We start from the raw sequence: 12,845 nt of genomic DNA, 5'->3' as shown, positions 1-12,845 counted from the left end.
ACAGGACACCAGTGGTCATAGTGAAATATACCTCCTGCTCCCCAAATACCTTAACACCACAGAAGATAAAGTCAGGCAAGGCCCTTAGCACACAGGGGCTTCCCACAGCATCTACTCTGCAATCAGACCCCTGGAGCTAGAGGCACTGGTATCACATTTCACAAATTAGGAACTGGGTCAGAGAAGCAAATTTCCTAAGATCATAAAGGTAGTGAGGACCAGCCAGCATGCATCCCGAACTCCCAAGTCTTTCTTTTTTTTCTTTTTCTTTTTTTTTTTTTTTTTTAACAGCTCAAGCTACTACAAAACCCCCAAGTCTTAACTGGAAACCTGCTCTTACTCCCCAGGAATCAGAGACAGGGAAGAACCTGCCCACAGACATCCACTGGCCTTCCCTGAGCTGTGCTCCCTCTTCTGTTTAGAACAGAACTGTTAATGCCAAGTCCATGTTAAGATTCACCCATAAAACCCAGTCTGTGAACGAATGGTGGAAATAATGACATTTTAGATAGAGATTTAAAATAAATTTATTTTAAAGCGAAAGGGAAAGAACTGAAAAGCTACTCGAACTTCAAGGAACAAAATAAACATATTTTTAACTCACTGAAAGTTCAACTCCGTATCTGCATTGTCCCATCCAGTGGACAGTAGTCAGCCACATATGGCCACTGAGCATTTGAAATGTGGTCAATGTGACTCAGGAACTGAATTTAAAGTTTAATTTTTTTTTAATTTGAGACAGAGTCTCACTCTGTCGCCCAGGCTGGAGTGCAGTAGTACGATCCTGGCACACTGCAACCTCCACCTCCCGGGTTCAAGCAATTCTCCCACCTCAGCCTCCCGAGTAGCTGGGATTACAGGCACCTGCCACCATGCCCAGCTAATATTTATATTTTTAATAGAGACAGGGCTTCACCACGTTGGCCAAGCTGGTCTCAAACTCCTGACCTCAGGTAATCCACCTGCCTCAGTCTCCCAAAGTGCTGAGATTACAGGCATGAGCCACCATGCCAGGCCTAAAATTTAATTTGCCTTTAATTTAAAAATGGACGCATTATAAAATATTTTTCCATTAGGCACAACTTTATTGATATGGTGAGATAACACTTCACTTTACTGTTGCATTGCAGCATGCACGTCAGGGCCATGTGTCATTTCTAGTATCACACACAAACACATCGCTATTCTATTCAGGGACAATAGATTGATTCAGTTCTAGTGATTTATTTCTGTGCACTGATGAAACATTATGATATGTTTATTACGCAGAGAGCATGAGTTACAGTGCTAGCTACGTACACCACAGTTGGTAACTTAGGTGAAACAGAATTTCTTCCTAGTTAAAAAAATATTTGGACAAAGTTTTAACTGAGTAGGGACGCTACTAGAACTATGACAGAAGCTAGAACTATGACAAGGACAGTAAGAGATTAAAAAAAAAAAAACTGAAAGGAGATACGCCACAGATTCACAAGAAATGGTGACTGCAATAGGCTGTGGTCAAAGTAAAATGAAAAAACGGTTGTGTAAAGGAGACTTTTTTAGCAAATACATAATAAACTTGGTAAGTATTTTCCTCTCAATGCTCAAAAAAATTAATGAAACTAGTGGCTGAAATCACAATAGCCAACATATTTTTAAGCAAATGTTTAACAGAGTCTGAGTTTATAATTTTGGACAACTATAAAATGGCTTGGATTCTTACACAAAAAGAAAACCATTTTAGATGCAAATGTGGTTTTAAAAAAACTATTTTAAGGAAAAGACTTAAAAATATAATTTACAAAAAACGAACAATCTTCAGCTGAGTCACAATTGCCCACAGACTACAAAACCTTTCTAACAATCAGAGATTGACTCAAAATTTGAAAAATATTAAGTAATTTCTTTAGCTTTAGGTGAACTGTGTGACATAAAAGATGCTGTCCAATTAATACTTTGGATGTTTTGCCTCAAAGGATTTCCAAATATATGAAAAAATGCTGTCAAATTTCAGCTTAAAAAATATCAAACTCGGCGGGCATGGTGGCTCATGCCTGTAATCTCAGCACTTTGGGAGGCCGAGGTGGGCAGATCACGAAGTCAAGAGATCAAGACCATCCTGGTTAACACGGTGAAACCCTGTCTCTACTAAAAATACAAAAAATTAGCCAGGTGTGGTGGCAGTTGCCTGTAGTCCCAGCTACTCGGGATGCTGAGGCAAGAGAATTGCTTGAACCCGGGAGGTGGAGATTGCAGTGAGCCGAGATCGCACCACTGCACTCCAGCCTGGGGGACAGAGAGAGACTCCGTCTAAAACACACACACACACGCACATAAAACCTCATAGTATAGATATTTTAAAATCTTTTACGTCTGTCACAGAATTTTACCTACATGCAAAAAATTACTTTCTAACATGACAGATAGGACTTCAGCTAAGTTGTATTAAAATATGGATTTATGGCTAGGCGCAGTGGCTCACTCCTGTAACGCCAGCACTTTGGGAGGCCGAGGCAGGTGGATCACCTGAGGTCAGGAGTTCAAGACCAACCTGGTCAACATAGTAAAACCCTGTCTCTACTAAAAATACAAAAAACTAGCCGAGCGTGGTGGTGGGTGCCTATAATCCCAGCTACAAGGAGGCTGAGGCAGGAGAATCGCTTGAACTGGGAGGCGGAGGTTGTAGTGAGCTGAGATCGCACCACTGTACTCCAGCCTGGGCGACAGAGTAAAACTCCATCTCAAAAAAAAAAAAAAAAAGAGGATTTACTAAGATTTTAGTAGACTATTTTCCTTTACTACTTCATTTTATTGTATGACACATGTTGGAAACATCTGCTTCATGGCATTATGTGTTACATATTGAAAACATTTGTGTTAGGTTTGCTTTCTGTTTGTTTATCTGAGACAGGGTTTTGTTCTGTCGCCCAGGCTGGAGTGCAGCGGCACAATCTCAGCTCACTGCAAATGCTGCCTCCCCGGCTCAAGCGATTCTTGTGCCTCAGCCTCCCAAGTAGCTGGGACTACAGGTGCGCACCACCATGCCCAGCTAACTTTTTTTTGTATTTTTGGAAGAGACGGGGTTTCACCATGTTGGCCAGGCTGGTCTCAAACTCCTGACCTCAAATGATCCACCTGCCTTGGCCTCTCAAAGTGTTGGGATTACAGGCGTGAGTCACCATGCCCAGCCTTGTGTTAGGTTTTCTGAAGCAGACTCTAAGTGTCATGGATACAGTTGTTAAAATGGTTCTGTATATACTAGATGATTCTCCAGTTCTTGGAAGCAGAAGATAATGAATTTAATGATACTGTGTTCTCTGCCAGTATTCACTGATGGAGAGGGGGTTTTTTTAAAATAAAGATTTACTTTTCAACTCCAATTCAGATTTTCTTGAAAATAAAAGGAATGTTTGTCAAATCATTATTTTCACTCAGTAATTCATCATGTCAATAATCAAAATAAAAAATGACTGTCATTTGCATTTTCTTATCTATCTACATACTGCATATAAACAAGCTAAATTTAAAGCTCCAAGGAACGGAAAAGAAGACCTTATTTACGATCCAGCCAGACAGGTGTGAGAATTTATGTTTCAACTTCATAATATAAGTTGATAATAATGATTTCACGTATTTTTATAACATGACTCAGTATGCAAAAAATGTTAATTGTTACAATTAGCATTAATGTTACAATTAGCATTATGAAAACTGGCTGCAAAAACTAAAAGTAATCTGAAGAACACTTTGTTGATATTGATAAATTTAGAGTTACTTTTCAATATATTCAATACATCTTTGAATTTGATATTTACAATATTGAACTAACACAAGAGTTGGTGAATTTACTAGGACATTATTTTGAAAATAAGCTTTTACTTCATAGTCAAATCAATTCTTCTAGAAAAGATGAACTGGTTTTGAAAATGTGCGTGCAATACTAAAGGAAATAGATCTTCTGGCATTCAAAGTTATTGAAAAACTTGTATGTACAACCTGAGTACATAAATCTACTTCTTCAAGCACATATTTTTTATGTAATCTAAATTCAGATCAAAGCTTTCCAATGAATATTTACTGTTTGAATTAAGATGTGCTACATATGTAAAATTCACATCAGATTTTGAAGACTCCAAATGAAAAAAAAGAACATAATAGCTTTTTATATTAATTACATGTCAAAATAACATTTTGGATTTATTTAAATATAATAAATTATTAATTTAATTGCAGCTGCTTCTTTTCTTTTCTTTTTTTTTTTTTTTTTTGAGAAGGAGTCTCACTCTGTCTCCCACGCTGGAGTGCAGTGGCACCATCTCAGCTCACTGCAACCTCCACCTCCCAGGTTCAAGCGATTCTCCTGCCTCAGCCTCCCAAGCAGCTGGGATTACAGGTACCCACCACCATACCCAGCTAATTTTTGTATTTTTAGTAGACATGGGGTTTTACCATGTTGGCCAGGCTGGTCTCGAACTCCTGACCTCAGGTGATCTGCCCGCCTCAGACTCCCAAAGTGCTGAGATTACAGGCGTGAGCCACCACGCCCGGCTTGCAGCCGTTTCTCTGCGCTTATTTTAATGTGGCTACTAGGCAGTTTATAATTATATATGTGGGTAGCATCCTATTTCTGTTTGACAGTGCTGGTCTGTAAGATGACCTTGATTTGGAAGCCCTCATTTCCTGCACAGAACCAAGACCAGGCTCTGCAGGAAGTCCTTTGCTTTTGTCCCATTTCCTCATGGGCCCATTTGGGAAGTAATCAGAAATGGAGATTTACTTACATCTATAAAACAGCAATGTTCAGGAGAGGAAAAGACAGCCTCTGATCTGCACCAGGAGAAGAAAAGCCCCTCAGGGTTTTAAGACTATGGCCTTGAGGCCTCAGTGAAATTTCTGAAACTCCCTGAAGTGACAGGAGGAAGGACTGGGCTGCACAGGGTCCTGCACTGAACCCCACCAAGGCTCTGGGAAGCCTCCTGAGGGTGCACAGTCACAATGGCCAGGGGTCCCATTTGTGCAGATTAAAACTGTCCTGGCTTAATAGGAGCTACTATAGCCATGGGCAACCCAGCTGTTCTCTCTGAGCTGCCATTTTGTCCTATATAATGAAGGAGACTTTATTTCTAACTCTCTGGAGCCCTTTCAAGCCATACAAAATCATGGGAGAGAGACAAATGGATAAAGGGAACCGTCATATCGCGAACTACTACAAGCCCCTCACAGGACAACTGAGACAAAGATGGAAGCTGACGAGCATGATGCATAGCTCTGCATAGGTCATGTCACCATTACAAGGTGCTATCACGGATCACACTGCATGCCTCCGAGGGGCAACGAGCAGGTACTATCACCACCATCCATCCCCATTTTACAGATGAGACACTGAGATTCTGATGCTTTCCAAGGTCACAGGTATGTATCACACTTGGTCACGACTCCACCCCTAGACTCACTCTGTTTCACTATAACTGTGACATATGCAAATATGGAGACCATTATTTTTTTACAGCATCCTCTGCTTCCTACTTTGTCTTTAGGGGAAAAATCATAGCAGAAAAGGTTTAACAAATATTTAATAAGAATTTCTAAGTGAATAATCTGAACAAACAAGCATGTCCCATTTCTATTTCTGATTCCAGTGTAACAGTCATTTGCATTCTAAATATAAAACATGTCACAAAATGACTTCAGGAAGCCTCACACTCCTTTGGGAGAGGGATGAATCCTGATAAATCCATCATAGAGAGGAGTGGCTCCGTAAGTTACCAGGGCCAATGAGTGAACAAAAAGCAGAAATGTTCCTGTGAGCACCCAACCTAGTAAATATCTAGAGCCCAGAAAAAAATGTTAGTGGGAAAAGAGCATTTTGCATTGAGTCCTATCTCCCAGGACCTGGCTACACACACATGTTCACCAGCCATCATGGAAAGAATACTGGAGGCCCACGACAGCCCTGATTTTTAGTGGCCTGACCCAGTGTTTCCCTACTGAAATAACAATAGCAACGACAACTATACTAACAGCAATAATAAGGAGTGCTTTCACTCATACAGTATGAACAAGACAGGCACTCTTCAAGGCCCTTAGCTAAATTAGCTCAATTAATCCTCATAACAACCTAAGGTAGTTGTTATTATTTCCCCATTTGACAGCCAAGAAAATTAAGGTAGTATCAAATACTCATTAGGCACCAGGCCACTGTGCTATATATAAACTTTACATGCATCACCTTATTTAATTCTCATAATAGCCTTACGAGGGAGGCACTGAGGCTTAGAGAGATGAGGAGATCTGCCCAAGCTAGTGAGAGGAAGAGCTGGGGTGAAAACTTACACTTTTGACCCTAGATCTTAATCGTTGTCTAACACTGTCTCCTTCCACTCTGTGATACCGTGGTGATACCAAGCCATAATCCAGCTGCTCAGAGATGGGTAGTGGAGTGGATGTTCTTATACCCTGCCCAGATATCCTTTCTGAGGGACCCGCTGCAGCCATGAGAGATGCATGCTAAGGGCTATATATGTCCTTCTCCAGGGACCAGACCGTGCCCAGAAATGCCTGCAAAGCTAAGCCCTCCATCTCCTCCCACAGCCGATGGCTGACTGATACTGGAGCATAGAGGCCTGGTCCTTGCTCAAAATGTGACGACTCTGAGGTGCCATTCACTCCGGTGCTCCTTGGAGTCGGGAGAGGCAAGACTTTGGCTAAAACCACCTCTTTACTTGGTTCTCCCCGTGCCCTGCCCTGTCCTTGCTTCCCGATGGGTGTCTTAAAGAACCCTACCCCAGGCCGGGCGCGGTGGCTCACGCCTGTAATCCCAGCACTTTGGGAGGCCGAGGCGGGCGGATCACAAGGTCAGGAGATCGAGACCACGGTGAAACCCCGTCTCTACTTAAAAAAAAAAAAAAAAAAATACAAAAAATTAGCCGGGCGCGGTTGTGGGCGCCTGTAGTCCCAGCTACTCGGGAGGCTGAGGCAGGAGAATGGCGTGAACCCGGGAGGCGGAGCTTGCAGTGAGCCGAGATCGCGCCACTGCACTCCAGCCTGGGCGACAGAGCGAGACTCCGTCTCAAAAAAAAAAAAAAAAAAAAAAAAGAACCCTACCCCAGGAAAATTACTTACACAGGAGACCCTGAGTCAGGCTCTGCTTCTATGAGCCTCGCCTCAGAGACAGACAGGCTTTATCAAGCACCATGTTTTGGACTGCAACCAAAGCAGCTTAGAGGACGCTTCTGAACTGATATTTGTTGGCTTTTAAAATAAAAGCATGTTTGTCCTTTAAACAACCCCACATTTTTGCCTAAGTGCTTCATTTAGGTAAAACATGGAAAACAGCAGTCTTAACACTTACTTCACTAAAGAAGCTTTGCGACACAGTTTGTCAGCGCCCCTGTAGTAATTCACCAACTGTACCAGCCCGGGCTCGTGACCTAGGAAGGAAAGAGGAGGCTCAGAAGGGACACAGAACAGGTGGGGAATGACAGTGCCAGCAGCAGCAAGCAGGAGAGAGGACAGCTGTGTCACGCCCAGCTTTTCTCTCTCTCATCTCAGGACTGGCTGTTATAAAATGGAAAATGGAACAATTTTGTTTCTCTGTCCCCAGGGACCCTCTTTCTCTCCATATCCCGCTGGCAACCTTCGGTCTCCCCACAATGGATATTATAATATCAACCTCGTAGGCTTGCCAAGGCTGCTGCTACCTTTGTTTGTATTTTCTTATTAGGGTAGAGGGTATTGAGGGTATTTTTCATTTCACCTCTCCCTGACTGCACATTGCATTCCCCTCCAGGCTTAACACATACAGACTTGTCACTCTGTACAGTAAGGCTACTTTTTTAACAGTCATGCTTTCCATATCCGTAACCTGGTTTTCTACACCAAGGAAGGAAGGAGAACCAGAATGATGCTGGTTTCAAGCAAGTGTATCTCTGCAAGCTTCTAGGAGGTGAAGGAAGGTAGTGGAAAGGCCATGTGTATAAGATCAGAAGCCCTGAGAGCTTTCTTCTGTGCCTCATTCCACAGGGAAACTAATTTTCAACAGCTCTTATTACCTGTGGCCTTTTTTAGAAAATTAGAGCAGAAAGGATACAAAGAAAAACAAATTTTTATTAAAAATAAAAAGTGTTGTCAGCCGGGCACTGAGGCACATGCCTGTAATCCTGGCAGTCTGGGAGGCTGAGGCGGGTGAATCACCTGAGATCAGGAGTTCAAGACTAGCTTGGCCAACATGGCAAAACCCCGTCTCTACTAAAACCACAAAAACTAGCTGGGCATGGTGAAGCACACCTGTATTTCTAGCTACTTGGGAGGCTGAGGCATGAGAATCACTTGAACCTGGGAGGCAGAGGTTGCAGTGAGCCGAGATCCCACCACTGCACTCCAGCCTGGGCAATAGGTGTGGTCAGAATTCATTTCAAAAAAAAAAAAAAAGTGAGACTTCATTTCAAAAAAAAAAAATGCAATAAAATAAAAAATGTTTTGTTTCAAATCTTAATAAAACGCATCATATTTCCAGTAATAAAATCAAAGTAAGACCAAAGGACTTTTCAGTTGAAAATGCCAGAAGTAAGAATAATTTATCTGAGAATGGCATACAGTCAAATCAAAAGTTTCAGGCAGGCATTAGCTGGCTCTCACTGGTTTCCCTGAGCAGACAGACCTGATTCCCACCTGAACTGCCTACCTTCTTATCCACAGGGCATCTGCCTTCTAGAGCCTTTACCTGGCTCTATAAATCTTATCCTTGGCTTTCATGTAGTACACTTTAAGCAAAAGGTAAATATCCCTTAACAGTGATGGCATATAGCCAATTTCGTTGTAGGATGCTGTTTTCTTTCCCATAAAAACCAAATGTTGGACAGGCGCAGTGGCTCAGGCCGGTAATCCCAGCACTTTGGGAGGACGGAGTGGGTGGATCACCTGAGGTCAGGAGTTTGAGACCAGCCTCACCAACATGGCGAAACCCTGTCTCTACCAAAAATACAAAAAATTAGCTGGGCATGGTGGTGCGCGCCTGTAATCCCAGCTACTTGGGAGACTGAGGCAGGAGAATCGCTTGAGCCCAGGAGGGGGAGGTTGCAGTGAGCCGAGATCATGCCACTGCACTCCAGCCTGGGCCACAGGGTGAGACTCTGTCACAAAAAAAAACAAAACACACACACACACACACACACAAACACACAGCTCAAACGTTTACTGATCATCTCCTGAATTTGTGGTATCTGTACAGGATTCAAATTCTGTAGGCTTCTGCTTCTCATTCCAAGGCTTAAGCACCAGGGTAATGCCAGTCACTCCTACCCCTGCCTGGGCGGAGCCACGTTTGTTGTTTTTAATGTTAGGATTCCACCTAAGCTTTCACAGCCAAGCACTGCCAAGAATATAGAGGGATGTCAGGAAGTCTGGAAAGGGAAGTGGACAATGCAAGGAAGAAATAATTGTTCTCAACTATAAGCAATTCTTCATCTCCTTTAGGATCATGTATTCTCTTCGCTAGGGTCTTCCTGACACCGGTTAACAAAAGGGAGTCTCCAGGCACAGTCTCCATATTCTGAGATTCCTGGGTGTTCAAATGGGTCCTTCCATGGAGTCACCATTCTACATCATAAACTTGTATACCAACGAAAAGTTGTCCCAGGTACTATCAAAATAATCGAACAACTTTACACTGCAGCTCTTCATTCCTCCAACGATTTGAGTTTTACACAGCCCCCCTCGCCCCCCAAAGGCTCTGTCTATGGAAGCTCACCAATGACCAGTCAATTCCAAATGGCCTATATTCAGTTTTTACCCATTCGAATTCTGACCACACCTATTTCTAAAAACTGTTTCCTCTCCTGGACATAGAACACTGCTCTCTCTGGGTTGTCCTCCAAGGTAGAGGTGACTCTTCCTCTGTAACAATTTTTCCCTTGTCTTTGGAATACAATTGGCCCCCACCTCTGGTGAATTCTGGCAAGGAACATGGCTCCCCAGAGAGAAGCTGCAATTCCCAGATGACTGTGCAGAGAGGGAGGCCATGAGACTATGCTCAGGTCAATGGGATGTGAGTTGAACTGATCTGGGCAACTTCTGGATGACATCATTTACAAAGGAGCCGCTAGTCCCCTCCTATCTCCTGCGTTTTCCTACAAGTGAGTATGGTGGTGCCCAGCCAGCTTCAACCATGTGGATGAAGGTAATTCCCTCGGGGAGAACAGGGAAGAGAGGGAGGGCGAGACACAGACTCCTGTAAGACCTTAATCCAATGCAGAACTGCGAAAACATGTTATTTGGTGAAACTAAGGAAAGGTTTATAATCAGACACCCCTACACGCTTCCCTGGGCTAGGGTCTCTTCTGCAACTCCTGCTTTTGGAATCCAGGGATCTTTTCTAAATCTTCTGACCGTTCCTCCGCCCCTTCGGGTGGCAGAAGCCTCAGGGGTTTCAACACCTTCAGCTCCCCCGCCCCCTGCGCCCACGCCAAGCAGGGAGAAATTCTCAGTGAGGAAGAGCTGCAAGATGACTCCAGCCTACGCCGGCCGCCGGCTCTGCGGAGCCGCGCCCTGCGCCGCTCTCGGCGCGGCGGACCGGCCCGATTTGGAGGCGTCGGCCCGGGGGAGCAGCTATACTCCCGCGTCAGGTCCCAGCCCCGGCGGCCGGTCATTGTCAGGAGGCAGCTGCGGCCCCGAGTGGCCGCACCGCGACTCCGACTCTAAATCCGAGTTAAGAGACAAGAAAGCATTAAAAACGACAGGTTTCGATCTTTCCGAATCCCATTTTTGATATGCCCAAGAAGCAACCAAGGGGAAGATTTATGACCTTTAAAAACAAAAGCGCTGGTTCTAACGGGCCGCGGGAGGCGCGCAGGGCCGCTCCGGGGAGGGCAGGCAGGAATTTGGGAAGGGCTCACCCAGTCTCCCGAAGGGCAGCCGGTTCCTCTCTCCCAACATCAGGTTGAACCTGGGGTTGTCTCGCCGCAGCCTCTTCCAGTGACCGGTGGCGAGGAGCAGCCGGGAGACTTCGGCGTAGACGCTGCTGTTCTCATCGCGCACCACGAAGGTGTACATGGCGAAGGGCCGCGCGCCCAGGCCGCCGGGCAGCCGCCGCAGGGACCAGCCGGCCGAGAAGGCGGCTCAGCGCCGATCCCGCCCGGGCGCCCGCCGCGGCCCGGCCGCCGCTGCCCGCCCCGGCTGCCGTGCCTCTCCGGTGCCGGCGGCGCAGCGCCCGGGCGCCCGCGCGTCTGCCGGAGTGGAAAGCGCCGCTAGCACGCCCGCCCACCCCGGCGCGGCCCCGCCTCTGGCCCGTGATTCCGCGCGGCCCGGCCCCGCCGCGCTCTGGAGAGGCCGGTGGGCCGCGGCGCGCCTTCTTGGTACCCTCCCCGGGGCGGCGGCGGCGGCGCAGGGTTGGGAACCCGCGGCGGTGGGCGCGGCTTTACTGCAGCGCGCGGACTGTGCAGTGGAACCAGAGTCCGGGCCTGGGGCGGTTCCTCCCAAGCTCAGGGTCGCAGCCGGAGGGCGGGGCCGGCGGAAGATCCCAGTTTGCAGATTTCTGTCTGGGTTTTTCTTCTATTGCCAAAGGACCTTTTATGGATAAAACCCAAAAGTTCTAAGGCCCGGTCCTGTGGCCTAGGGAAGAAGCGCTTCCCCTTCCTCTTTGCTTAACGACTACGGAGACTCGGAGCGTCGGTTTTGTTTGGGTCGAGTGCTCCTTCCTTCGGCTGAGACCGGGGTGGCGCACGGCCAAGGGGATGACCTTAGACTCCGCTGGTGGAAGCAGGTCCCGAACCGGCCCCCTGGAGCCCTGGGCTTCGCTCTCTTCCTGCCTTTTACCGGCATTCAGCCACTTGCTTTCCCTTCTCCGGACCTCGATTTCCCCTTATGAGCGGCGGAAAGTGACTCTTAAAAGTCCCTTCGGTTCTGACAGCCCACTCTGAAGAACATGTTGCTGCATTTGAGGGACAAAGAGAGGACAATGATATCAGAGTTCCCACAAGCTTTCTACACTCCCTCATAAACTACCCGCATCAGCCCTGCGCCTTGCATCTTTTACTCTCCTTTAGAGAAAGAGCACCCTGTTCCCCGATGCTCACCTTATCTACCCGAGCATATTGTAAAAGCGACCTTCTCCCTCTCATAGTTGCCCAAAGTCCACAGGGCCGCCAGGCACTCACTCGCTCGTCTTGCGCACCGGCTCCACCTGTAGGCATTCGCTGGCTGTGGAGAGCTTGCTCAGAGCAGAAATGGGGCAGACTCGGAGCTTCTGGATGCTTGCATTTCCTCCAGAGGGATAGAGTTGGTCGAGAATGCCCTGCGGGGAGGCATGTGTCCTAGGCGTGTTGCGGTGGTCCTCTGTAGGGTGGAGCTTCAGTTGTCCGCAGCTGTAACTTGCTCATCAAGGCCTCTTCTGTTGGCTTGCTTCCTTTCCCTGACTCACTACCCCAATCACCTCCCAAAAAACTACTGTACTTGTGCTCAAATTCTTGTTCTAGGGGCCACCTTTTGGGGCAACTCGAGCCAGGACGCTGTATTTTGCCGCTTGTCACAGCTGATTACCTTGAAAGTGACGTCCACTCCCACCATGCTACATCCGTTCCTCCCACCCACTGACGACTTCTGCGCCACAGGTGGCTTCTCTCTGCCACTCCACAACCGTGGATCTCATTAGGAAAACCAGTGACCTTTGAATTTCCAAATTCAGAAGCCACCTTTTTCCTTTTTCTCACTCTTTGTAGTGAGCACCATTTTTGTTTGTTTTAGCTGTAGGTTCTCTATGGTACTACTTATTCCCCACCCCACTTTTTTTGAGACAGGGTCTCACCATGTTACCCAGGCTGGTCTCGAACTCCTAAACTCAAGCCATCCTCCCACCTCAGCTTCCCAAA

The 12,845-nt window shown here is 46.4% G+C and overlaps 1 protein-coding gene across 3 annotated transcripts in view; it reads right to left on the bottom strand.

Moving 5' to 3' along the window:
* TTL (tubulin tyrosine ligase) overlaps positions 1-11,214 on the bottom strand; it is a 49,692-nt gene extending 38,478 nt beyond the window's left edge. For 2 of the 3 annotated variants that reach the window (XM_077958341.1, XM_077958340.1), the window contains exons 1-2: positions 10,875-11,214; positions 7,334-7,412 (exon numbers count right to left, since the gene is read on the bottom strand). In XM_077958341.1, the coding sequence (XP_077814467.1) occupies positions 7,334-7,412; positions 10,875-11,031 (236 nt within the window). In that variant the 5' untranslated portion in view covers positions 11,032-11,214. 3 annotated transcript variants of the gene reach the window in all.
* Positions 11,215-12,845: the final 1,631 nt, after the last annotated feature.

This window comes from Macaca mulatta, chromosome 13 (genome assembly GCF_049350105.2).
Source record: "Macaca mulatta isolate MMU2019108-1 chromosome 13, T2T-MMU8v2.0, whole genome shotgun sequence".
Taxonomy (NCBI): Eukaryota; Metazoa; Chordata; class Mammalia; order Primates; family Cercopithecidae; genus Macaca; species Macaca mulatta.
This window is presented reverse-complemented; position numbering and strand designations above follow the sequence as displayed.